The 25,446-nt window shown below is 42.6% G+C and overlaps 3 protein-coding genes across 4 annotated transcripts; 2 read left to right on the forward strand and 1 right to left on the reverse strand.

Annotated features, from left to right (window-relative positions):
• Nucleotides 1–107: 107 nt before the first annotated feature.
• On the forward strand, nt 108–14,076 carry ptpmt1 (protein tyrosine phosphatase mitochondrial 1). The gene is made up of 4 exons (XM_056413384.1): nt 108–327; nt 9,648–9,728; nt 13,185–13,376; nt 13,860–14,076. Exons 1-4 carry the CDS (start codon nt 181–183, stop codon nt 13,989–13,991), a joined length of 552 nt encoding a protein of 183 aa, XP_056269359.1. The 5' UTR covers nt 108–180; the 3' UTR covers nt 13,992–14,076.
• c1qtnf4 (C1q and TNF related 4) lies at nt 13,383–23,814 on the reverse strand. 2 transcript variants are annotated; one of them, XM_056413338.1, is made up of 3 exons: nt 23,458–23,814; nt 21,938–22,636; nt 13,383–13,850 (listed from the first exon to the last, which is right to left on the reverse strand). In XM_056413338.1, the coding sequence occupies exons 1-3, from the start codon at nt 23,812–23,814 to the stop codon at nt 13,782–13,784; spliced, it is 1,125 nt and encodes a 374-aa protein (XP_056269313.1). In that variant the 3' UTR covers nt 13,383–13,781. The 2 variants fall into 2 exon arrangements, with proteins under 2 accessions (XP_056269313.1, XP_056269314.1); XM_056413339.1 differs by lacking the exon at nt 13,383–13,850 and having other exon boundaries at nt 19,621–22,636.
• On the forward strand, nt 16,153–18,912 carry ndufs3 (NADH:ubiquinone oxidoreductase core subunit S3). Its single transcript, XM_056413372.1, has 7 exons — nt 16,153–16,235; nt 16,546–16,608; nt 17,207–17,304; nt 17,559–17,708; nt 18,048–18,173; nt 18,286–18,405; nt 18,670–18,912. The coding sequence occupies exons 1-7, from the start codon at nt 16,181–16,183 to the stop codon at nt 18,838–18,840; spliced, it is 783 nt and encodes a 260-aa protein (XP_056269347.1). The 5' UTR covers nt 16,153–16,180; the 3' UTR covers nt 18,841–18,912.
• Nucleotides 23,815–25,446: the final 1,632 nt, after the last annotated feature.

The raw sequence follows: 25,446 nt of genomic DNA on the forward strand, positions 1-25,446 counted from the left end.
CATGTAAATACAACTTGAAAAGAATGACCATCACACTATCACAAATCTGTGGAGGTCACGGATTTTATTCTGAAGGATTCACACCGGAAGTCCCGTTTCCTGCCGTAAAGGAAGACGCGTTACCCACGCGACGTTCAAACAGTCCGGTCCCACTTCACGAGCTGCGCGTGAGCGGCCGTCATGTCCGGGGCGCTCGCGCGGCTGCTGTTCTACCCGACGCTGGCCTACAACGTGCTGCTGGAGAAACTCACCGAGCGACGCTGGTTCGACCGCGTGGACGAGACCGTGATCCTGGGGGCGCTGCCCTTCAGGGCCAGCACCACGCAGGTGAGGGCGACGAGCACCTGGACGAGCACCTGGACGAGCAGCTGGACGAGTAGTACCTGGACGAGTACCTGTAGGAGTACCTGTACAACTAGTACCTGTACAACTAGTACCTGTAGGAGTACCTGTATGTACAACTAGTACCTGTACAACTAATAACCGTAGTAGTAGAACCTGTAGTAGTACCAGTGGTAGTACACATAGTAGTACACGTAGTAGGACCCGTAGTAGTACCTGTAGTAGTACCCGTAGTAGTAGTAGTACCTGTAGTAGTACCTGTAGAAGTAGTAGTACACGTAGTAGTACCTGTAGAAGTACCTGTAGTAGTAGTACACGTAGTAGTACCTGTAGTAGTACCAGTAGTACTACTACACATAGTAGTACCTGTTGTAGTACCCGTAGTAATACCTGTAGAAGTACCTGAACCACACTGGAAATACGCCACTCCAAGTTAAAGTATTTAACGTCGGGCCTAACAACACCCTTGAAGCGGACATTATTGACGACAAAGAACTACCTCGAGTACTTTATAATACAAAGTACTACCTCGAGTACTTTATAATACAAAGTACTACCTCGAGTACTTTATAATACAAAGTACTACCTCGAGTACTTTATAATACAAAGTACTGCCTCGAGTACTTTATAATACAAAGTACTGCCTCGAGTACTTTATAATACAAAGTACTGCCTCGAGTACTTTATAATACAAAGTACTGCCTCGAGTACTTTATAATACAAAGTACTGCCTCGAGTACTTTATAATACAAAGTACTGCCTCGAGTACTTTATAATACAAAGTACTGCCTCGAGTACTTTATAAAACAAAGTACTACCTCGAGTACTTTATAATACAAAGTACTGCCTCGAGTACTTTATAAAACAAAGTACTACCTCGAGTACTTTATAATACAAAGTACTACCTCGAGTACTTTATAATACAAAGAACTACCTCGAGTACTTTATAATACAAAGTACTACCTCGAGTACTTTATAATACAAAGTACTGCCTCGAGTACTTTATAAAACAAAGTACTGCCTCGAGTACTTTATAAAACTTTGTATTATAAAGTACTACCTCGAGTACTTTATAATACAAAGTACTGCCTCGAGTACTTTATAAAACAAAGTACTGCCTCGAGTACTTTATAATACAAAGTACTGCCTCGAGTACTTTATAAAACAAAGTACTGCCTCGAGTACTTTATAATACAAAGTACTGCCTCGAGTACTTTATAATACAAAGTACTGCCTCGAGTACTTTATAATACAAAGTACTGCCTCGAGTACTTTATAAAACAAAGTACTGCCTCGAGTACTTTATAAAACAAAGTACTACCTCGAGTACTTTATAAAACAAAGTACTGCCTCGAGTACTTTATAATACAAAGTACTGCCTCGAGTACTTTAAAATACAAAGTACTGCCTCGAGTACTTTATAAACAAAGTACTGCCTCGAGTACTTTATAATACAAAGTACTGCCTCGAGTACTTTATAAAACAAAGTACTGCCTCGAGTACTTTATAATACAAAGTACTGCCTCGAGTACTTTATAATACAAAGCACTGCCTCGAGTACTTTATAAAACAAAGTACTGCCTCGAGTACTTTATAATACAAAGTACTGCCTCGAGTACTTTATAATACAAAGTACTGCCTCGAGTACTTTATAATACAAAGTACTGCCTCGAGTACTTTATAATACAAAGTACTGCCTCGAGTACTTTATAATACAAAGTACTGCCTCGAGTACTTTATAATACAAAGTACTGCCTCGAGTACTTTAAAATACAAAGTACTGCCTCGAGTTCTTTATAATACAAAGTACTGCCTCGAGTACTTTATAATACAAAGTACTGCCTCGAGTACTTTATAAAACAAAGTACTACCTCGAGTACTTTATAAAACAAAGTACTACCTCGAGTACTTTATAAAACAAAGTACTGCCTCGAGTACTTTATAAAACAAAGTACTGCCTCGAGTACTTTATAATACAAAGTACTGCCTCGAGTACTTTATAATACAAAGTACTGCCTCGAGTACTTTATAATACAAAGTACTGCCTCGAGTACTTTATAAAACAAAGTACTGCCTCGAGTACTTTATAACAGTACTGCCTCGAGTGCTTTATAATACAGTACTCCCTCGAGTACTTTATAATACAAAGTACTGCCTCGAGTACTTTATAATACAAAGTACTACCTCGAGTACTTTATAAAACAAAGTACTGCCTTGAGTACTTTATAATACAAAGTACTACCTCGAGTACTTTATAATACAAAGTACTACCTCGAGTACTTTATAATACAAAGAACTACCTCGAGTACTTTATAATACAAAGAACTACCTCGAGTACTTTATAATACAAAGTACTGCCTCGAGTACTTTATAATACAAAGTACTGCCTCGAGTACTTTATAATACAAAGTACTGCCTCGAGTACTTTATAAAACAAAGTACTGCCTCGAGTACTTTATAATACAAAGTACTGCCTCGAGTACTTTATAATACAAAGTACTGCCTCGAGTACTTTATAATACAAAGTACTGCCTCGAGTACTTTATAATACAAAGTACTACCTCGAGTACTTTATAAAACAAAGTACTGCCTCGAGTACTTTATAACACAAAGTACTGCCTCGAGTACTTTATAAAACAAAGTACTACCTCGAGTACTTTATAACACAAAGAACTACCTCGAGTACTTTATAACACAAAGTACTGCCTCGAGTACTTTATAATACAAAGTACTGCCTCGAGTACTTTATAATACAAAGTACTGCCTCGAGTACTTTATAATACAAAGTACTGCCTCAAGTACTTTATAATACAAAGTACTGCCTCGAGTACTTTATAATACAAAGTACTACCTCGAGTACTTTATAATACAAAGTACTACCTCGGTGCTTTATAAACAAAGTACTGCCTTGAGTACTTTATAATACAAAGTACTTTTATAATACAAAGTACTACCTCGAGTACTTTATAATACAAAGTACTACCTCGAGTACTTTATAAAACAAAGTACTGCCTCGAGTACTTTATAATACAAAGTACTGCCTCGAGTACTTTATAATACAAAGTACTGCCTCGAGTACTTTATAATACAAAGTACTACCTCGAGTACTTTATAAACAAAGCACTGCCTCGAGTACTTTATAAAACAAAGTACTGCCTCGAGTACTTTATAATACAAAGTACTGCCTCGAGTACTTTATAATACAAAGTACTGCCTCGAGTACTTTATAAAACAAAGTACTGCCTCAGTACTTTATAATACAAAGTACTGCCTCGAGTACTTTATAAACAAAGCACTGCCTCGAGTACTTTATAAACAAAGTACTGCCTCGAGTACTTTATAATACAAAGTACTGCCTCGAGTACTTTATAATACAAAGTACTGCCTCGAGTACTTTATAAAACAAAGTACTGCCTCGAGTACTTTATAATACAAAGTACTGCCTCGAGTACTTTATAAAACAAAGTACTGCCTCGAGTACTTTATAAAACAAAGTACTACCTCGAGTACTTTATAATACAAAGTACTACCTCGAGTACTTTATAATACAAAGAACTACCTCGAGTACTTTATAATACAAAATACTACCTCGAGTACTTTATAATACAAAGTACTACCTCGAGTACTTTATAAAACAAAGTACTACCTCGAGTACTTTATAATACAAAGTACTGCCTCGAGTACTTTATAATACAAAGTACTGCCTCGAGTACTTTATAAAACAAAGTACTACCTCGAGTACTTTATAATACAAAGTACTGCCTCGAGTACTTTATAATACAAAGTACTGCCTCGAGTACTTTATAATACAAAGTACTGCCTCGAGTACTTTATAATACAAAGTACTGCCTCGAGTACTTTATAAAACAAAGTACTGCCTCGAGTACTTTATAATACAAAATACTACCTCGAGTACTTTATAATACAAAGTACTGCCTCGAGTACTTTATAAAACAAAGTACTGCCTCCAGTACTTTATAATACAAAGTACTGCCTCGAGTACTTTATAAAACAAAGTACTACCTCGAGTACTTTATAATACAAAGTACTGCCTCGAGTACTTTATAATACAAAGTACTGCCTCGAGTACTTTATAATACAAAGTACTGCCTCGAGTACTTTATAATACAAAGTACTGCCTCGAGTACTTTATAATACAAAGTACTGCCTCGAGTACTTTATAATACAAAGTACTGCCTCGAGTACTTTATAACACAAAGTACTGCCTCGAGTACTTTATAACACAAAGAACTACCTCGAGTACTTTATAACACAAAGTACTGCCTCGAGTACTTTATAAAACAAAGTACTGCCTCGAGTACTTTATAAAACAAAGTACTACCTCGAGTACTTTAAAATACAAAGTACTGCCTCGAGTACTTTATAACACAAAGTACTGCCTCGAGTACTTTATAAAACAAAGTACTACCTCGAGTACTTTATAACACAAAGAACTACCTCGAGTACTTTATAACACAAAGAACTACCTCGAGTACTTTATAACACAAAGAACTACCTCGAGTACTTTATAACACAAAGTACTGCCTCGAGTACTTTATAAAACAAAGTACTGCCTCGAGTACTTTATAAAACAAAGTACTACCTCGAGTACTTTATAACACAAAGAACTACCTCGAGTACTTTATAATACAAAGTACTGCCTCGAGTACTTTATAAAACAAAGTACTGCCTCGAGTACTTTATAACACAAAGTACTGCCTCGAGTACTTTATAAAACAAAGTACTACCTCGAGTACTTTATAACACAAAGAACTACCTCGAGTACTTTATAATACAAAGTACTGCCTCGAGTACTTTATAATACAAAGTACTACCTCGAGTACTTTATAAAACAAAGTACTGCCTCGAGTACTTTATAACACAAAGTACTGCCTCGAGTACTTTATAATACAAAGTACTACCTCGAGTACTTTATAAAACAAAGTACTGCCTCGAGTACTTTATAACACAAAGTACTACCTCGAGTACTTTATAATACAAAGTACTGCCTCGAGTACTTTATAAAACAAAGTACTGCCTCGAGTACTTTATAAAACAAAGTACTGCCTCGAGTACTTTATAACACAAAGTACTACCTCGAGTACTTTATAACACAAAGAACTACCTCGAGTACTTTATAATACAAAGTACTGCCTCGAGTACTTTATAACACAAAGAACTACCTCGAGTACTTTATAAAACAAAGTACTGCCTCGAGTACTTTATAACACAAAGTACTGCCTCGAGTACTTTAAAATACAAAGTACTGCCTCGAGTACTTTATAATACAAAGTACTGCCTCGAGTACTTTATAAAACAAAGTACTGCCTCGAGTACTTTATAACACAAAGTACTGCCTCGAGTACTTTATAATACAAAGTACTACCTCGAGTACTTTATAATACAAAGTACTGCCTCGAGTACTTTATAAAACAAAGTACTGCCTCGAGTACTTTATAATACAAAGTACTGCCTCGGTGCTTTAAAAAACAAAGTACTGCCTCGAGTACTTTATAAACAAAGTACTGCCTCGAGTACTTTACAATACAAAGTACTGCCTCGGTGCTTTACAAAGTACTGCCTCGAGTACTTTATAAACAAAGTACTGCCTCGAGTACTTTATAAAAACAAAGTGCTGCCTCGAGTACTTTATAAACAAAGTACTGCCTCGGTGCTTTATAATACAAAGTGCTGCCTCGAGTACTTTATATTACAAAGTACTGCCTCGTGTACTTTATAAAACTAAGTACTGCCTCGAGTACTTTATAAACAAAGTGCTGCCTCGAGTGCTTTATAAAACAAAGCACTGCCTCAGTGCTTTATAAACAAAGTGCTGCCTCGAGTACTTTATAATACAATGTACTGCCTCGAGTACTTTATAAAACAAAGTACTGCCTCGAGTACTTTATAATACAAAGTACTGCCTCGAGTACTTTAAAATACAAAGTACTGCCTCGAGTACTTTATAATACAAAGTACTGCCTCAATTACTTTATAATACAAAGTACTGCCTCGAGTACTTTAAAATACAAAGTACTGCCTCGAGTACTTTAAAATACAAAGTACTGCCTCGAGTACTTTATAAAACTGCCTCGAGTACTTTATAAACAGTACTGCCTCGAGTGCTTTATAAACAAAGTGCTGCCTCGAGTACTTTATAATACAAAGTACTGCCTCGAGTACTTTATAATACAAAGTACTGCCTCGAGTACTTTATAATACAAAGTACTGCCTCGAGTACTTTATAAAACAAAGTACTGCCTCGAGTACTTTATAATACAAAGTACTGCCTCGAGTACTTTATAAAACAGTACTGCCTCGAGTACTTTATAATACAGTACTGCCTCGAGTACTTTAAAATACAAAGTACTGCCTCGAGTGCTTTATAAACAAAGTACTGCCTCGAGTACTTTACAAACAAAGTACTGCCTCGAGTACTTTATAACAAAGTACTGCCTCGAGTACTTTATAAACAAAGTACTGCCTCGAGTGCTTTAAATACAAAGTACTGCCTCGAGTGCTTTATAAACAAAGTACTGCCTCGAGTACTTTATAATACAAAGTACTGCCTCGAGTACTTTATAATACAAAGTACTGCCTCGAGTACTTTATAAAACAAAGTACTGCCTCGAGTACTTTATAATACAAAGTACTGCCTCGAGTGCTTTATAAAACAAAGTACTGCCTCGAGTGCTTTATAATACAAAGTACTGCCTCGAGTGCTTTAAAATACAAAGTACTGCCTCGAGTACTTTATAAACAAAGTACTGCCTCGAGTACTTTATAATACAAAGTACTGCCTCGAGTACTTTATAATACAAAGTACTGCCTCGAGTACTTTATAATACAAAGTACTGCCTCGAGTACTTTAAAATACAAAGTACTGCCTCGAGTACTTTAAAATACAAAGTACTGCCTCGAGTACTTTATAATACAAAGTACTGCCTCGAGTACTTTATAATACAAAGTACTGCCTCGAGTACTTTATAATACAAAGTACTGCCTCGAGTACTTTAAAATACAAAGTACTGCCTCGAGTACTTTAAAATACAAAGTACTGCCTCGAGTACTTTATAATACAAAGTACTGCCTCGTGTACTTTAAAATACAAAGTACTGCCTCGAGTACTTTAAAATACAAAGTACTGCCTCGAGTACTTTATAATACAAAGTACTGCCTCGAGTACTTTATAATACAAAGTACTACCTCGAGTACTTTATAATACAAAGTACTGCCTCGAGTACCTTATAATACAAAGTACTGCCTCGAGTACTTTATAATACAAAGCACTGCCTCGGTACTTTATAATACAAAGTACTGCCTCGGTACTTTATAATACAAAGTGCTGCCTCGAGTACTTTATAATACAAAGTACTGCCTCGAGTACTTTAAAATACAAAGTACTGCCTCGAGTACTTTATAACAAAGTACTACCTCGAGTACTTTATAATACAAAGTACTGCCTCGAGTACTTTATAAACAAAGTACTGCCTCGAGTGCTTTATAAACAAAGTACTGCCTCGAGTACTTTATAAAACAAAGTACTGCCTCGGTACTTTAAATACAAAGTACTGCCTCGAGTACTTTAAAATACAAAGTACTGCCTCGAGTACTTTATAATACAAAGTACTGCCTCGAGTACTTTATAATACAAAGTACTGCCTCGAGTACTTTATAATACAAAGTACTACCTCGAGTACTTTATAAAACAAAGTACTACCTCGAGTACTTTATAATACAAAGTACTGCCTCGAGTACTTTATAAAACAAAGTACTGCCTCGAGTACTTTATAATACAAAGTACTGCCTCGAGTACTTTATAAAACAAAGTACTGCCTCGAGTACTTTAAAATACAAAGTACTGCCTCGAGTACTTTAAAATACAAAGTACTGCCTCGAGTACTTTATAATACAAAGTACTGCCTCGAGTACTTTATAATACAAAGTACTGCCTCGAGTACTTTATAAAACAAAGTACTGCCTCGAGTACTTTATAATACAAAGTACTGCCTCGAGTACTTTATAATACAAAGTACTGCCTCGAGTACTTTATAAAACAAAGTACTGCCTCGAGTACTTTATAATACAAAGTACTGCCTCGAGTACTTTATAATACAAAGTACTGCCTCGAGTACTTTATAATACGGTTGCGTGCGACATGATAAACAGTGAGTACACAGTGAGCTGCCTTTCAGCACAAAATAGTTGTTGTCAACAAACATGCACCGCGTTTCATTAGCGGAGAGAAAATAGTCCCCAGCTGTTCGTCTGTTGCATAGCAACGGTCCGAATCTGTGAATATCTTTCCAACTTTACTGAACTTTGTTTCCTCGTGTCTCTGACGTCTACGGGTTGTAACAACGCAACAAAAACATTGTTTGTGGACGTGAACGCGCTTCATTGCAACTGCTGACCCCTAGTGGTCACCCTCTGAGATAAGATAAGATATATACTTTTATTACTCCCCAAGGGGAAATTAGTTCTCTGCATTTAACCCATCCTTAGTTATTAAGGAGCAGTGGGCTGCAGTGATGCGCCCGGGAAGCAACTGGGGGTTCAGTGCCTTGCTCAAGGACACTTCGACTTGCAACTAATGGGGAGAGCCGGGATCGAACCGACAACCTTGGGGTTGCAGGACGACCCCCTTACCCCACTGAGCTACAGCCGCCCCTCAAAATGAGACGGCTCAAACACAGGTGACCTGAGGTGCCGAGGGCTGGACTCGAACCCGCAACCATCGGCACAAGTGTCCACAGAACTAACCACTACTCCAGCAGACTCTGCATTGCAACTGCTGACCCCTAGTGGTCACCCTTTGCATTGCAACTGCTGACCCCTAGTGGTCACCCTTTGCATTGCAACTGCTGACCCCTAGTGGTCACCCTTTGCATTGCAACTGCTGACTCCTAGTGGTCACCCTTTGCATTGCAACTGCTGACCCCTAGTGGTCACCCTCTGCATTACATACAGTGCCAGATAAATGTAAACAGCTGTCGGACATTATGGCTGATTAAAGGACACCTCGTGACTCGCGCTCAACCAATCAGAATGCTTGATTTCATCTACCCATATTAGAATTGAAGAAATGAGTCCTCGGCTCTTGTCCTGGCTTATAACATACTAATAATATTCTAATAACATACTAATAATATACTTATTTGGGAAGTCTTGTAAATTCTTTACGATTTGTTTTGTATCCGATATATAAAGTTTCAGTTTGTATGATTATCTCTACCAGTATATTTTATTGATTTAAGTTTCCTCGTTTCAGAGCCCTAATGGTTGTTGTTGTTGTTGTGTTGCAGCTGGTGGAAACAGAAAATGTCCGCGGGGTCATCACCATGAACGAGGACTACGAGACCAGATACCTCTGCAACTCAGCCGAGGTGAGGTCACTTCACCTGAGCTCTGCTGATTGGTTCTCACCTGAGCTCTGCTGATTGGTTCTCACCTGAGCTCTGAGGTGGAGTAGCAGCCATCTTTGAATCGAGCCTATTAATTAATCCTCAACCAAAATTACACTACACCTCATTTGAAAGCCTTGTTCTTAGTCTTTCACATCCAACCTGGAAAACACTACAGCCAATTCAATTTGTGATTCTGTACCGGCCACCAGGTCCATATTCAGAGTTTATATCTGAATTCTCAGAATTTATATCAAGTTTGGTTCTTAAAACCGATAAAGTTATTATTGTTGGAGATTTTAATATCCATGTGGATGTTGATAATGATTGCCTTAGTGCTGCATTCATCTCCTTGTTGGACTCGTTTGGCTTCTGTCAGAGAGTACAGAAACCCACTCACAGCTTTGGCCACACGCTTGATCTTGTTCTTACTTATGGCGTTGACATTGAGCATTTGAACGTCTTCCCACAGAATCCTCTTCTGTCAGACCACAACCTCATAACTTTTGAATTTATACTACCGGAGTGTACTCCGTTAGTCAAAAGTTTCTACACTAGATGTCTAACTGATAGTGCTGTAGCTAAATTTAAAGCGATTCCTTCTGTATTTGATTCGATACGTCTCAATATAACAGAGGACTCCTGGTCTAACTTTAGTCCGTCCCAGATTGATCATCTTGTTGACAGTGCCATAGGCTCTCTGAGAATGACACTGGACTCGATAGCCCTCTGAAGAAGAAGACAGTGAGGAAGAGGAGGTTTGCTCCCTGGTATAACCTCAGACCGAAACTGAAGCAAACTGAAGCGTCAAAGCTTGAACGCATATGGCGCTCAACTAATCTCAAGAATCCCGCTTAGTTTGGCGAGATAGTCTTAAAACATATAAGAAGGCCCTCCGTAATGCCAGAGCAGCCTATTACTCATCAATAATAGAAAAATAAAACAACCCCAGGTTTCTCTTCAGCACTGTAGCCAGGCTGACAGAGAGTCACAGCTCTGTGGAGCCGAGCATTCCTATAAACCTTAGTGGTAATGACTTTATGAACTTCTTTAATGAAAAGATTTTAACTATTAGGGACAAGATTAATAATCTTGCCCATAACCAGTGCCAATCTGTCCTCAAGTGGAATGGCCTTGAAACCGCTGTATGCCCTGGTGTATATTTGAGGGTTTTCTCCTATCAACCGTGACCAATTATTTTCAACGGTTTCTACTTCAACACGCCTACCTGTCTCTTGGACCCCATCCCGACGAGGCTGCTTAAAGACGTTTTGCCTTTAATTGGCGGCTCTCTATTAGATATTATCAATGTGTCTCTGCTAACAGGCCACGTACCACACTCCTTCAAGGTGGCTGTTATTAAACCTCTCCTGAAGAAGCCCACTCTGGATCCAGAGGTATTGGCTAACTACAGACCGATCTCTAACCTCCCTTCCTCTCCAAGATCCTTGAGAAAGTGGTCGCAAATCAGTTGTGCGACTTTCTACATCATAATAGTTTATTTGAGAAATTTCAATCAGGATTTAGAAAACACCACAGCACCGAGCGGCACTGGTGAAAATTACAAATGACCTCTTAATGGCAGCAGATAAAGGACTCCTCTCTGTCCTGGTCTTGTTAGACCTTAGTGCTGCATTCGACACCATTGACCATGACATCCTGTTACAGAGACTGGAGCAGTCGATTGGCATTTCAGGCACGGCACTAATTTGGTTTAAATCCTATTTATCAGATCGATCTCAGTTTGTATTTGTAAACGATGACGCCTCGATAACCACCAACGTTAATCACGGAGTTCCACAAGGTTCTGTGCTTGGACCAATTTTATTTACCTTATACATGCTTCCTTTGGGCAATATTATCAGGAAACACTCCATAAACTTTCATTGTTATGCAGATGACACTCAACTATATTTATCGATAAAACCAGAGGAGAGCAACCAACTCTGTAAAATTCAAGCATGTCTTAAAGACATAAAAACATGGATGACCTGCAACTTCTTGATGTTAAACTCAGACAAAACCAAGTAATTTTAATCGGCCCTGAGCACCTCAGAGATCAATTATCTGGTGATGTGGATTCTGTAGACGGCATTGCCCTGGCATCCAACACCACTGTAAAGAATCTTGGCGTTATCTTTGATCGGGACTTGACCTTTAACTCCCACGTAGCAAATCTCAAGGACTGCATTCTTTCATCTACGTAATATTTCAAAATCAGGCACATCTTGTCTCAAAAGATGCAGAAAAATTGGTTCACGCTTCACATTTCGAGACTGGATTACTGCAACTCCTTATTAGCAGGCTGCTCTAATAAATCTCTTAGGTCCCTCCAGTTGATCCAGAATGCTGCAGCTCGTGTTCTCACTAAAACTAAGAAAAGAGATCACATCACTCCTGCACTAGCTGCTCTGCACTGGCTCCCAGTAAAATCAAGAATCACTTTTAAAATTCTTCTCTTAACCTACAAAGCCTTGATTGGTGATGCTCCATCATATCTTAAGGAGCTTGTCGCACCATATTGCCCCACTAGAGAGCTACGCTCACTAAATGCGGGACTACTTGTAGTTCCTAGAGTCTTAAAAAGTAGAATGGGAGCCAGAGCCTTTAGTTATCAAGCTCCTCTTTTATGGAACCAGCTTCCAATTTCAGTCCGGGAGGCAGACACAGTCACCTCGTTTAGAGTAGACTTAAGACCTTCCTCTTTGACAGAGTTATAGTTAGGCTGAATCAGGTTTGCCCTGGTCCAGCCCCTTGATATGCTGCTATAGGCTTATAGCTGCCGGGGAACGTTTAGGATGCACTGAGTAACTACCTCCTCTTTTTCTCTCCTTAAGGATGAATTTTCATCTCTCAATCACACGTTACTAACTCTGCTTTCTCCCGGAAGTCCTTTTGACTTTACGCCTCATGGGGTCATCGGACCCTATGAGACGGCATAGATCCTATCTGCCTGATGGATCGCCTGGGTCGTGGAATTCCTGCTCATGACTACGCCACTGTCCTGTTGAGACTCGCCACTCCTCCTCCCCACCGCCATCTGCCTGATGGATCGTGGAGTCTCCATCGTGGAATATGCCTACTATGAACTATTCATACACTCTGTCATATTCATTGAATGTATTTTAACTCTAAATCTGTCCTTCTGTACACATTACATCTATTGCATCTGTCCATCCTAGGAGAGGGATCCTCCTCTGTTGCTCTCCTCCAGGTTTCTTCCTTTTTCCCCTGAAGGGTTATTTGGGAGTTTTTCCTGGTCCGATGTGAGGTTTTGGGGCAGGGATGTCTATGTGTACAGATTGTAAAGCACTCCGAGACAAATTTGTAATTTGTGAAATTGGGCTATACAAATAAACTGAATTGAATTGAATTGCTGATTGGTTCTCACCTGAGCTCTGCTGATTGGTTCTCACCTGAGCGTTTGATTGGCGGCAGGAGTGGCGAGCGGCGGGGGCGGAGCAGCTGAGGCTGAGCACGGTGGACTACACCGGCGTCCCGAGCCTGGAGAACCTGCGGCGCGGCGTGGACTTCGCCCTGCGGCACCGGGAGCGCGGCGGCAGCGTCTACGTCCACTGCAAGGCCGGCCGCTCCCGCAGCGCCACCATGGCCGCCGCCTACCTCATCCGGGTCAGGCTGGTCCTCTTCCTCGCCTTCTTGCTCCACTTGTTGTTCTTCTTCTTTTTGTTCTACTTGTTCTTGTCTTTGTTCTTCTACTTGTTCTCCTGGTTGTGGTTGTTGTTCTTCCTCTTCTTCTCCTTGTGGTTTTTCTACTTTTCCTTATTGTTGTTGTTCTTCTTCTTGCTCTCCTTCTTGTTCTTCGTGTTCTTATTCTCCTTTTTTTGTTCTTCTTTTTGGTTTACCTGTTCTTGTTGTTTTTGTTTTTCTCCTTGTTCTTCTTATTGTTGTTCTTCTACTTGTTATTCTCCTTGTTCTTGTTGTTGTTCTTCTTTATCTTGTTGTTCTTCTTTATCTTGTTGTTCTTGTTCTCCTTCTTCGTGTTCTGGTTTTTTTTTGTTCTCCTTTTCGTTTTTCCTATTCTTGTTGTTTTTGTTCTTGTTGTTCTTCGGCTTGTTGTTGTTGTTCTGACGTCGCCCTCCTTTCCTTCGACAGGTGCACTGCTGGACTCCGGAGGAAGCGTGCCGTCAGCTGGCGTCGATCCGTCCTCACATCCTGGTGCGCTCCTCTCAGCTGGAGATGCTGAGGACGTACTACCAGCAGGTGTGCTGCCCCCCGCCCAGCTGAGGGGGGGGGGGGGGACTCGGACTCTTATCTTCAAACGTTTATTTTATTTTTTAAACTCGCATCCCACAAAAACACCTTCCCCAGAACTCCCGACCAGCCGGTTTTCTTGCTTGCGGCTTAAAGATGTAAAATGGATGTAAACACAAACAACCTTTTGTTGTTTCTGTGTCATCGTCCTGTTGCAGCCCACAACACAACACTTCTGTTTGTGACTGTCGTAATAAAAACGCTCCACTTGAATCCAGTTGTCTGTGTGCTTCATAACTTAAGAATATATAAATATCACATGTGAGATTGAGTCACTGTTAAATACATAAATGTGCACGAGTCCTCGTCATGTGATGCAAAGACAAGATGTACTCTTGAGGTACATGAAAGTTATACTTGAGTATATTCAGGGAACCTGTTGTTTAGTTTCCTCGATTACATTCGTGTATTTTTACTGTGTTTTGATTATTTTGGGTTTTTTCACTACATAAGATATGTATATTTTTTGGAACTCATAAAGACTAACAATATTTTAGTCTTCCTTTCCCACTTATTTTATGAATATACGTTATGTACTATTCTGTTGATGGTGGAGCACAACAAAGTACAGCGTTCAAATACTTAAGGACAACTTTGAGAGTTGTACTTTATGAGAGTATTAATGTTATGCACCTGTGTTTCTCCAATACATTTCAGAGGTACATATTGTATTTCTTACTCCACTACATGTATTTAACACCTAACAAAAGCAACACATACGTTACTTTGTAACGCGTTACTGTAATTCCACTACTTTTAGCGGTAACGAGCGTGTAACGAAGTATTTTTTTATGAACTAACGCAGTTACAGTTACTGAAATTTAAATGAGTTCGTTACTCTCTTTTGTGAAAAATGAACACTTGAAGACAAGCTAGGCTACTTTAGCTGCTTCTGATCTGACATCGCAGGACCTTGGTGGCGCAATGATATTGTAACGTCTCGGACGTTATGGACTGATGACACGGAGACGGGACGACGTTATTACTCCTCCTTTATTGGGCATCCACCAACACAGACAGCTGCTCCTCTCGGCTCAGCAGCTCGAACATCAACAACAACGGTACCCGTCAACCACCCGTAACTTCCGTTTTACGACAGGTTAACCCCGCCTCCCCTCTACTCCGCCAATCACAGGCACGCCTCCCCTCTACTCCGCCAATCACAGGCACGCCCCCTCGACCAGCACGCACGGTGCCACACTGTGATTGACAGCCACTTCCAGTGTTGCCAGGTCCGCGGTTTTTGCCGCTGGTTGAATTTTGTGTCCGCTGGTCCGGGTAGACCTATTTTGCATGCAAATTACATGAATATCTTTAAATAAAAATCCATATTTTAAATGAAATAATATATTTATACCCAAATCCTACCAAACTGACTCCAGATCAGCACGTACACGCCTCACTAGCACCCCCCCCCTCAATTATATGCAGCACCTCAAGGCACCTTTGTTTTCTCTTTTAATTAGTGTTAATACTGTAGGCCAATCACTTTTATTTCATTGGGCCTAATGTAAAAAAAACACTGTTAAATGACAGACAGTTATTTTGTATTAAGTTAAGTATTAAAAGGGACTTTTGTACTACTGCTTGATTTGAAGGCCTGTTGCCCTGTTGATTGCAATAAATAGGTCTACAACATATGTTTATTGTGTTTGACTGTTCAGTACTGTTCATTACATTAAAAAAGCAGACATAAAAGTAACTTAAAAGTTACTTTCCCGAGTAACTAATTACTTTTGATATACAGTAACTAGTAAAGTAATTAAATTACTTTTAAAAGAAGTAACTAGTAACTATAACTAATTACTAATTTTCAGGAACTTGCCCAACACTGGATATAACACGAAAAGTACATGAGACATTTCACACTTTTTCCACCACAAACATCAACATTTAACGATTGTAATACCATATCTGTCCACAAGGGGCGCCATAAACCACCACAACAATAAAGTGCCTTGTATCTTTAAATAAACGTTTCACATTATTTCGTATTATTATATGTTATTGTTCTCGGTCCTTAGATTTAGTATTTTGTTTCACTTTATATTACAAGCAGCGGTTTACACGACACTCCTCCCCGGCCGACAGGGGGCGCCAGCCCGCGACACGACGCGCCATCTTCCTCCGCAGGAGGAGAAGAAGAAACGGCTGGAAAAAACATGGCGGCGTCCCTAGCTCGGCTTGTCCGCGGAGGTCTCGGAAGGGGTTATAACCGTGAGTTGAGCTGAAACCCGTTTTATTTTACACGCGCCGGTTGCGCCATCGATGCGTGTAATGTTGTATGTGCCTTTCACTTACGTGAAGAACAACGAAGTGCTGTTTTATAACCTTCAAACGTGTCGTGTTTGACCTTCGTGCTAGCTAATGCTAACACTAGCTCCCGCTGATCTGACAGTGTTGACGCGACAGTTCGTGTCCACAGCGTCACGTGATCAGCTGGACTGGAGATGTGGATCAACCTCTCCGGCTGCAGAGCCTGTCCTCAGATTATCATCATGACTCCTCCGTGTTTTATGTTCCTCAGTTGCACGAAGCTCGAGTCTCCAGCAGCAGCAGAGCCGCCAGCAGAGCTCCACCGAGACGCGCCGTGAGTACGAACCAACCAGCGAACTAACGAACTAACTACCGAACCAACCAGCGAACTAACGAACTAACTACCGAACCAACCAGCGAACTAACGAACTAACTACAACTAACGAACTAACTACCGAACCAACCAGCGAACTAACGAACTAACTACCGAACCAACCAGCGAACCAACCAGCGAACTAACGAACTAACTACCGAACCAACTACCGAACCAACCAGCGAACTCACCCTAACCCTCGTCTCCTCTGTCCTCCTAACCCTCGTCTCCTCTGTCCTCCTGACCCTCGTCTCCTCTGTCCTCCTGACCCTCGTCTCCTCTGTCCTCCTAACCCTCGTCTCCTCTGTCCTCCTAACCCTCGTCTCCTCTGTCCTCCTGACCCTCGTCTCCTCTGTCCTCCTGACCCTCGTCTCCTCTGTCCTCCTGACCCTCGTCTCCTCTGTCCTCCGGACCCTCGTCTCCTCTGTCCTCCTGACCCTCGTCTCCGCTGTCCTCCTGACCCTCGTCTCCTCTGTCCTCCTGACCCTCGTCTCCTCTGTCCTCCTGACCCTCGTCTCCGCTGTCCTCCTGACCCTCGTCTCCTCTGTCCTTCACACAGCCACCATCAGGCCCAGTGATGCCGTCACTCACAGCCAGCTGTCGGCGTTCGGGGAGTACGTGGCTGAGATGATGCCCAAATACATCCAGCAGGTCGAGGTCAGTTCACACGAGGGTCAGAGGTCACCGCCAGAGGACTAAAGGGTGACCTGATGCGTGTGCCGACTGAGACGCGTTTCTGTTGATGTAAATACTTCCGATGAACCGGCTCAACGGGAAGATAAACAACTGTGCTGCACCGACAAACCTCGACCACTAAACTAGCCTCACACCATTAGAATCACTCTATTTAGATTTTAAAACGTGTGTGTGTGCGTGTGCGTGTGCGTGTGTGTGTGTGTGTGTGTGTGTAGGTGACCTGTTACAACGAGCTGGAGGTGATGATCCACCCTGACGGGGTGATCCCTGTGCTGACCTTCCTGAAGGACCACACCAACACCCAGTTCAGGATCATGACCGACCTGACGGCCGTGGACGTCCCGTCACGGCAGAACCGCTTTGAGGTTGGTGACACACACACACACACACACACATACACATACACATGTCTACACCCACATACACACATATACACATGTCTACACACACATGAAGAAACAAACACACACACGTAGTAGTTTTAGCCCCAAATAAAGACGAATGAGACGGTTTTCCCGTGTCGCATGACAGCAGTGACCCTCGATCCTGATTGGTTGAAGAGGTTTACACTCTGACCCGTCAATGGATTTCTTTGATTGATAATCTGTGTGAAAATAAAACAACAAAGATCGTAAAGTCAAATCTTTTGGACTGAACAGCCAAATCTGATTTAAGAACCCCTCTCAAACCAAACGTGTGTACAGATCGTGTACCACCTGCTGTCGATGCGCTACAACTCTCGCATCCGCATCAAGACGTACACCGACGAGCTGTCGCCGGTGGACTCCGCGGTTCCCGTCTTCATCGCCGCCAACTGGTACGAGAGGGAGGTGAGCGCCGCCCGTTGAGCGTCGGTCGAGTTCCACGAGCTCCAGAAAGCTGAGTGTGTGTGTGTGTGTGTGTGTGCATGTGTGCGTGTGTGTGTGTGTGTGTGTTCTGCAGGTGTGGGACATGTTCGGCGTGTTCTTCGCCAACCACCCGGACCTGAGGCGCATCCTGACAGACTACGGCTTCGAGGGTCACCCCCTGAGGAAGGACTTCCCCCTCTCGGGATACGTGGAGGTACGCTAATACCTTTTGAAACATGTTGAATTATTAACGTCGACGTCATCATGTGATCAGAATCTCCCGATAAGTTAAGTTTTCTCGCGTGGTTTTATTTTTATATTTTATTCTCGCGTGGTTTAAATATTTTTTTCCCCCTTATTTTCTTATTTTCTTCTTGGGTGGTTTTATTTTAATACTTTCTTCTCGAGTGGTTTTATTTTAATACTTCCCACCTTTAAAGACGTCATCTTAAGCTCCTCCCATCTCTCCACCTGCCAGGTGCGCTACGACGACGAGCTGAAGCGAGTGGTGGCCGAGCCCGTCGAGCTGTCGCAGGAGTTCAGGAAATTCGACCTGAACTCGCCGTGGGAGGTGTTCCCCGCCCACCGCGAGCCCAAAGAGGCGGCGGCCAAGCTGGAGGCTGGCGACGCCCCCTCCGAGAAGAAGTGAAGCGGCGCCCTCTGAACCTCACCTGAAATATTTATGTAAATAAACAATAGAAATAAAAGAAGTCTCTCTTGAGGACGTCTCATGATATTTAAGAAGTCTTCACGTTAATCGTAACACGCAAAAAGAAAGTGGCAGATATAATTATATTGATATTTTCTGTGAAACTGATGCAAACATTTATTTTATAGCTTTACAGCCTCATGTTTGTATAAATTACCGAACACTCCTAACTTGTAGCCTCATGTTTGTATAAATTACCGAACACTCCTAACTTGTAGCCTCATGTTTGTATAAATTACCGAACACTCCTAACTTATAGCCTCATGTTTGTATAAATTACCGAACACTCCTAACTTACAGCCTCATGTTGGAATAAATTACCGAACACTCCTAACTTACAGCCTCATGTTGGAATAAATTACCGAACACTCCTAACTTACAGCCTCATGTTTGTATATTAACTGTTCGCCAAACTTCCATCACTGATAAGAAAACTATTCACAGCTGTCGTTATAATAATTCAGTAACCACAAGTTCTTCGTTCCTTTGATAGTGAAGATCTGAATTGTAATATTTCGGACATGTTGTTCCTCTGGCAGCCAGCAGGTGGTGCTGCAGGACACAATATCTGACATCCAGAATGTCAGCTTCACTTTAAATCATGGATGCAAATCAGAGTTCAGGCTGCACATTTCCGTATTCATAGTTTTATTTTGTTGAACATGTTCATCGAAGCATTCATTGGACGTGTAAGAAATACTCAAAAAATGTTCAGTCAACTTGACGTGGGTCAAAATGTGAGTTTCACTTTATTACATTTTCTTACAGTTGGATTTGTGTTTTTTTGTGACCCTAAAGTCACACATTTTGGAAAACAGTATTTTGACTCACGTCTGCTGCAATACGAGACGATCCATCTTTCATCTGGATTATCAGACAGAAAGAAGACCAGAAACATCCCACAGGTGGCGCTACTGTACATCCGCCTCATAAAGACGGTGAGCGGGCGTCGACCGCGTGGAGCCGCTCAGCGAGTCACGAGAAAAGCAACCGTATTTATTTAAATACATGTTTTTATTCACGGTATTTTACATGCATGCATCAAACAAAATGCTTCCGATGATTTTTGCTCTCAAGTCACTCGACAGGAATTCTGACCCCAGGAGGAGAAGGAGTAGAGACGGTCAGAGCGGCGGCCATTTTGTTCGTGTGTTCCGAGTCACGAGTTTGGACACGAGTAACATTTAATAACTTAGAGCTTCGTCCACTCTCGTCACAGCGTGGAATACAGTTCATTCTATGTTTATGTACATTATGTCCTGGAATATTAATTCCTTTTGAAGTATTGACCAATATGTTGCTGTTTTAAAAGGGTTAGCATTTTGAAGATTATCTTCAAATTTAAATAATTAAAAATACCCCACATTTAAATATTAATCTTTTACATGTTTATTAATTATTTAAATAATACACATTTCGTATATATATATTTATAAATACATATTAATTTATGACATTTGTATTATTTAAATAATAAAATGTATAATTTTTTTTACATTTTATTTTACAACCTTAGGAAAGCAGTGTTTTAATTCCAGCCTTACACATAACAGAATGACACCACCTCCACACAGTGAGTCCAACAGCGTGTCCATGAAACTCTGGGGTCGGATCGGTACTGAAGCCCGGGTAACGTTGTGGGAACAGAAAGGTAATTACTGTAGTCACTGTGACGCCGTCGGTGTGTTCTCGGTGTCAGAACTCCAGTCCAGTCATCACTCTGCTTTAAACTCTGCTTTTGGTCTCCACCAGAGAAATATCGTCTGAATACGCGCGTCGCTAACGTCGTCTGTTGTTTGCAGGGTTCGTACGCTCACACGGAAAACCTGGAAAAGTCATGGAATTTAAAAATGGTTATTTCCAAGTCCTTGAAAAATATGTAATCCCAAAAGTTTTGGGAAAAGTCATGGACATGTGTAATATCCATGTGTTCATTTACGCTGATTTTGATTAAAAGAAGAACCATTTATTTATTACATATTTATTCTTTTCATCAAACTAATGTCTCATTTGAGGTTGTGTCTACACACAAAATGTTCAGTCATGGAAATTTGGTTTTAAAGTCCTGGAAAAGTCGATCAACATGTGCGTGAACCCTGCAGGTGGTGATTCGATGTGTTTTTCGTTTTTTTATAAAACCAAAACGATGAACTAAAAGATGCAAAGATAGACTACACAGATATTTTAAAAATGAACGCGTTGTGATGATTGTATTAAATAAAAAAAAACACTTCCAGGGAGCTGTAATGCAAACATGTCACAAAGCATGAGGTCACGTGGTGAGACGGTGATGTCATGAGGTCACGTGAGACGGTGACGTCATGAGGTCACGTGGTGAGACGGTGATGTCATGAGGTCACGTGAGACGGTGACGTCATGAGGTCACGTGGTGAGACGGTGACGTCATGAGGTCACGTGAGACGGTGACGTCATGAGGTCACGTGGTGAAGTCAAGGTTCCTCTCGGCGTGAAGAGCATCGTCTTCCTGCCGGCGGCGTGAAATTACACAGACATGCACAGTGCCCCCCCCCCCCCATCCCCAGCCATCTGAAGACATAAATTAAACTGCTGTTAGGACTAGAAATCTAATTGCGGCCCGGAGCCCGGCGGGAAAAGAAAGTCACTTTTTGTTTTACACACGAACGCAGAGGACGCCGTAAACCTTGTCTCCGTCAGCAACCTCGCTTCAAGAAATGCATCCGATGGATTTAATCATCTTTTTGTTTTCACTGCAATGGGAGATTCTTTTTCCCGCCACCAGAGGGCGTAACTCACCCACTTGTAATCATTTATTATAACTTTCTTAAAGTGGATTCTGTTTGTTCTGCTGTGTTTTGCTAACGGGGTGTCGGGAGGTCGCCGCCGCTCGAGGTTCCCTCGCTGTCGATGAGGCGAAATCCATTCGCTCCGAGGCCTCTGACTTTGAGAAGGGATTCATTTTTGCGTGAACTCCTCCCACAATGCCCCCCCCCCCCCCGCCGGCGGCCTGCAGCTAGGGCTTCTTGCCTGCGTGCGATTGGCCGGCGGTGGTGTTGGCGGCGTCCGGGTACACCAGGAAGCCGGTGAAGGTGATGTACTTGGCGTGGTTGCTGTACGCCCCGAAGCCGTCGCGCTGGTGCGAGTAGAGCCACACGGTGTCGCCCGGCTGCAGCGGCAGCATCAGGCTCTGGCTCTGCAGCGCCTTCTCGCCCCGGCTGTCGTCGTATATCATCGCCTGCACCTCCAGGCGGTTCTTCATCAGCTTGACGGACAGCGTCTTGGTGGGCAGCTTGCCCGCGTTGAAGGAGAAGTAGTAGGCGCCGGCGACGCGGCACGTGAACAGCCCCGCCGTCACGTTGAAGTCGCCGCCGATGTTGACGAACGCCACGTCGAAGCCGACCGGCTGGTGCTGCGGCGGGCCGGCCGGGTCCGCGCCCACGATGCTCTGGGTGCGCCCCACGGAGAAGGCGGATCTCCGCCGGTCTTCTTCTTCCTCCTCCTCCTCCTCCTGCTGCTGCTGCTGCTGCTCGTGGTCGTCCTCCTCTTCCTCGCGATGCGGCGGCTCCTCCTCCTCCTCGGTGGCCTGGCTGTCCCGGCGGTGCGTCTGGAAGCTGAAGGTGTCCGGGTAGACGAGGTACCCGTTGAAGGTGGTGTAGTGCCCGGTGTTGCTGTAGAGCGCGTAGCGAGGGTCTCCGTGGAGGCGGAGCCAGACGGTGTCGCCGAACTCCAGCTGCAGCATGACGCTCTGGCTCTGCACCTGGTGGTCAGGAGAGAGAATGCAGCTTTAACGCATGAAGCATAGACTTCTATACAACCAGAGGAGTCGCCCCCTGGTGGTCAGGAGAGATAATGCAGCTTTAACGCATGAATCATAGACTTCTATACAACCAGAGGAGTCGCCCCCTGGTGGTCAGGAGAGAGAATGCAGCTTTAACACATGAAGCATAGACTTCTATACAACCAGAGGAGTCGCCCCTGGTAGTCAGGAGAGATAATGCAGCTTCAACACATGAAGCATAGACTTCTATACAACCAGAGGAGTCGCCCCCTGGTGGTCAGGAGAAAGAATGCAGCTTTAACACATGAAGCCTAGACTTCTATACAACCAGAGGAGTTGCCCCTGGTAGTCAGGAGAGGGAATGCAGCTTCAACACATGAAGCATAGACTTATATACAACCAGAGGAGTCACCCCCTGGTGGTCAGTACAGAAAATGCAGCTTTAACACATTTTTTTATATGCTTCAATATAATCCCAAAAGTTTTGGAAAAGTCTTGGAAATTATTTAAAGAATAATCATCAATAATCAAACTATTGCCCCTCATGTATTTATGTCATTTAAGGTTTATTAATTACTCGTGTTTACACCGAGATTTCACAAAATGTTTGGTTTAAAGTTCTGGAAATCCATCGGTCAGCATGTGTGTGAACCCTGCACGATGCATTCAAGGACCGCCCGAGAGATGTTTTTTGACAGTTTCCCTCTGTAAAACATGCTTTTCCGACCGGTCTTTGTGTTAAGCTAACGGCAACAATGCTGCCGTTAGCTTAGCACAAGAACCGGCGCGCCCGGACCCACCTTCCTCTCCTCCCCGGCATTCTCCTCGTACACGATGGCCTGCACCTCGTTCCGGTTCTTCATCAGCATCACCGACAGGTCCTTGTGGGGGAACTTCCCCACCGTGAAGGAGAAGTAGTAGGCGCCGGCGACGCGGCAGCGGAACACGCCGGCCTTGGCGTCGAAGTCCCCGCCGATGTTGACGTAAAGGGCGTCGAAGGTCACGGTCATCTTGGGCCCGCCCTCCATGCTGCTGGTGCGCGCCGCCGAGAACGCCGAGCGCAGCTCCACGTCGTCCGGCAGCCGGGCGAAGGCCAGCGCGCCGCCGCCGTGGCTCAGGCACAGCAGGCCAATCAGAGCGCTCGCTGGGAGCAGCATCCTGTCTGCAGGGGGAGGGGTTCATTACGGTTATGCAGATTTTAACTTCTAAATACAGAGACGTAAATAAAGGGTTGCTCCTGAGAGAGCGCCACGTCAAACGGCTGGAGCTGCTTCTAGAAACTCATGTTTCTAAGCTTTAAAAAATACTTTATTGTCTTTAGATTTGTGTACGTTAAGGTTTCTTTTCTTTTTTGTAAATGTACAAAAGAGGAGATGTCAAGAATAAATCTGATACATATATATATATACATACATATATATATATATATGTGTATATATACACTTCTATATAAGTGTATATATACACTACCGTTCAAAAGTTTGGGGTCACCCAGACAATTTCGTGTTTTCCATGAAAACTCTCACTTTTATTTATCAAATGAGTTGCAAAATGTATAGAAAATATAGTCAAGACATTGACAAGGTTAGAAATAATGATTTGTATTTGAAGTATTAATTTTTTTCTTCAAACTTTGCTTTCGTCAAAGAATGCTCCTTTTGCAGCAATGAGAGCATTGCAGACCTTTGTCATTCTAGCTGTTAATTTGTTGAGGTAATCTGTTGAAATGTCACCCCACGCTTCCTGAAGCACCTCCACCAGTTGGATTGGCTTGATGGGCACTTCTTGAGGACCATACGGTCAAGCTGCTCCCACAACAGCTCAATGGGGTTGAGATCTGGTGACTGGCCACTCCATTACAGACAGCAAGCTGCCTGCTTCTTCCCTCAATAGTTCTTGCACAATGTGGAGGTGTGCTTTGGGTCATTGTCCTGTTGGAGGAGGACATTGGCTCCAACCAAGCGCTGCCCACAGGGTATGGCATGGCGTTGCCAAATGGAGTAATAGCCTTCCTTATTTAAAATCCCTTTTACCTGGTACAAATCTCCCACTTTCCCAGCACCAAAGCAGCCCCAGACCATCACATGACCTCCACCATGCTTGACAGATGGTGTCAGGCACTCTTCCAGCATCTTTTCACCTGTTCTGCGTCTCACAAATGTTCTTCTGTGTGATCCAAACACCTCAAACTTGGATTCATCTGTCCAGAACACCTTTTTCCAATCTTCCTCTGTCCAATGCCTGTGTTCTTTTGCCCATACCAATCTTTTCTTTTCATTGGCCAGTCTCAGATATGGCTTTTTCTTTGCCACTCTGCCTAGAAGGCCAGCATCCCGGAGTCGCCTCTTCACTGTCGACGTTGACACTGGCGTTTTGCGGGTACCATTTAAAGAAGCTGCCAGTTGAGGACCTGTGAGGCGTCTATTTCTCAAACTAGAGACTCTAATGTACTTGTCTTCTTGCTGAGTTGTGCACCGGGCCTCCCACTTCTCTTTCTGCTCTGGTTAGAGCCCCTTTGTGCTGTTCTCTGAAGGGAGTAGTACAAACCGCTGTAGGACATTTTCAGTTTCTTTGCAATTTCTCGCATGGAATAGCCTTCATTTCTAAGAACAAGAATAGACTGGCGAGTTTCACATGAAAGTTCTTTTTTTCTGGCCATTTTGAGAGTCTTATCGAACCCACAAATGTGATGCTCCAGATTATCAACTAGCTCAAAGGAAGGCCAGTTTTATAGCTTCTCTCATCAGCAAAACAGTTTTCAGCTGTGCTAACATAATTGCACAAGGGTT

Source organism: Pseudoliparis swirei, chromosome 4, assembly GCF_029220125.1.
Source record: "Pseudoliparis swirei isolate HS2019 ecotype Mariana Trench chromosome 4, NWPU_hadal_v1, whole genome shotgun sequence".
NCBI lineage: Eukaryota > Metazoa > Chordata > Actinopteri > Perciformes > Liparidae > Pseudoliparis > Pseudoliparis swirei.

Bases quoted from the DNA above. Each gene is read 5' to 3' on its own strand.
- c1qtnf4 (XM_056413338.1), bottom strand. From the start codon at position 23,814: ATGCTGCTCCCAGCGAGCGCTCTGATTGGCCTGCTGTGCCTGAGCCAC. The intron at 22,637-23,457 runs GTGGGTCCGGGC...CCTGACCACCAG, and splicing joins ATGCCGGGGAGGAGAGGAAG to GTGCAGAGCCAGAGCGTCAT. The intron at 13,851-21,937 runs GCCAACACCACC...CACCTGTCGAAG, and splicing joins TCCTGGTGTACCCGGACGCC to GAAAGGAGGGCGACGTCAGA.
- ptpmt1 (XM_056413384.1), top strand. From the start codon at position 181: ATGTCCGGGGCGCTCGCGCGGCTGCTGTTCTACCCGACGCTGGCCTAC. The intron at 328-9,647 runs GTGAGGGCGACG...GTTGTGTTGCAG, and splicing joins TCAGGGCCAGCACCACGCAG to CTGGTGGAAACAGAAAATGT. The intron at 13,377-13,859 runs GTCAGGCTGGTC...TTCCTTCGACAG, and splicing joins CCGCCGCCTACCTCATCCGG to GTGCACTGCTGGACTCCGGA.
- ndufs3 (XM_056413372.1), top strand. From the start codon at position 16,181: ATGGCGGCGTCCCTAGCTCGGCTTGTCCGCGGAGGTCTCGGAAGGGGT. The intron at 16,609-17,206 runs GTGAGTACGAAC...TCCTTCACACAG, and splicing joins GAGCTCCACCGAGACGCGCC to CCACCATCAGGCCCAGTGAT. The intron at 17,305-17,558 runs GTCAGTTCACAC...GTGTGTGTGTAG, and splicing joins AATACATCCAGCAGGTCGAG to GTGACCTGTTACAACGAGCT.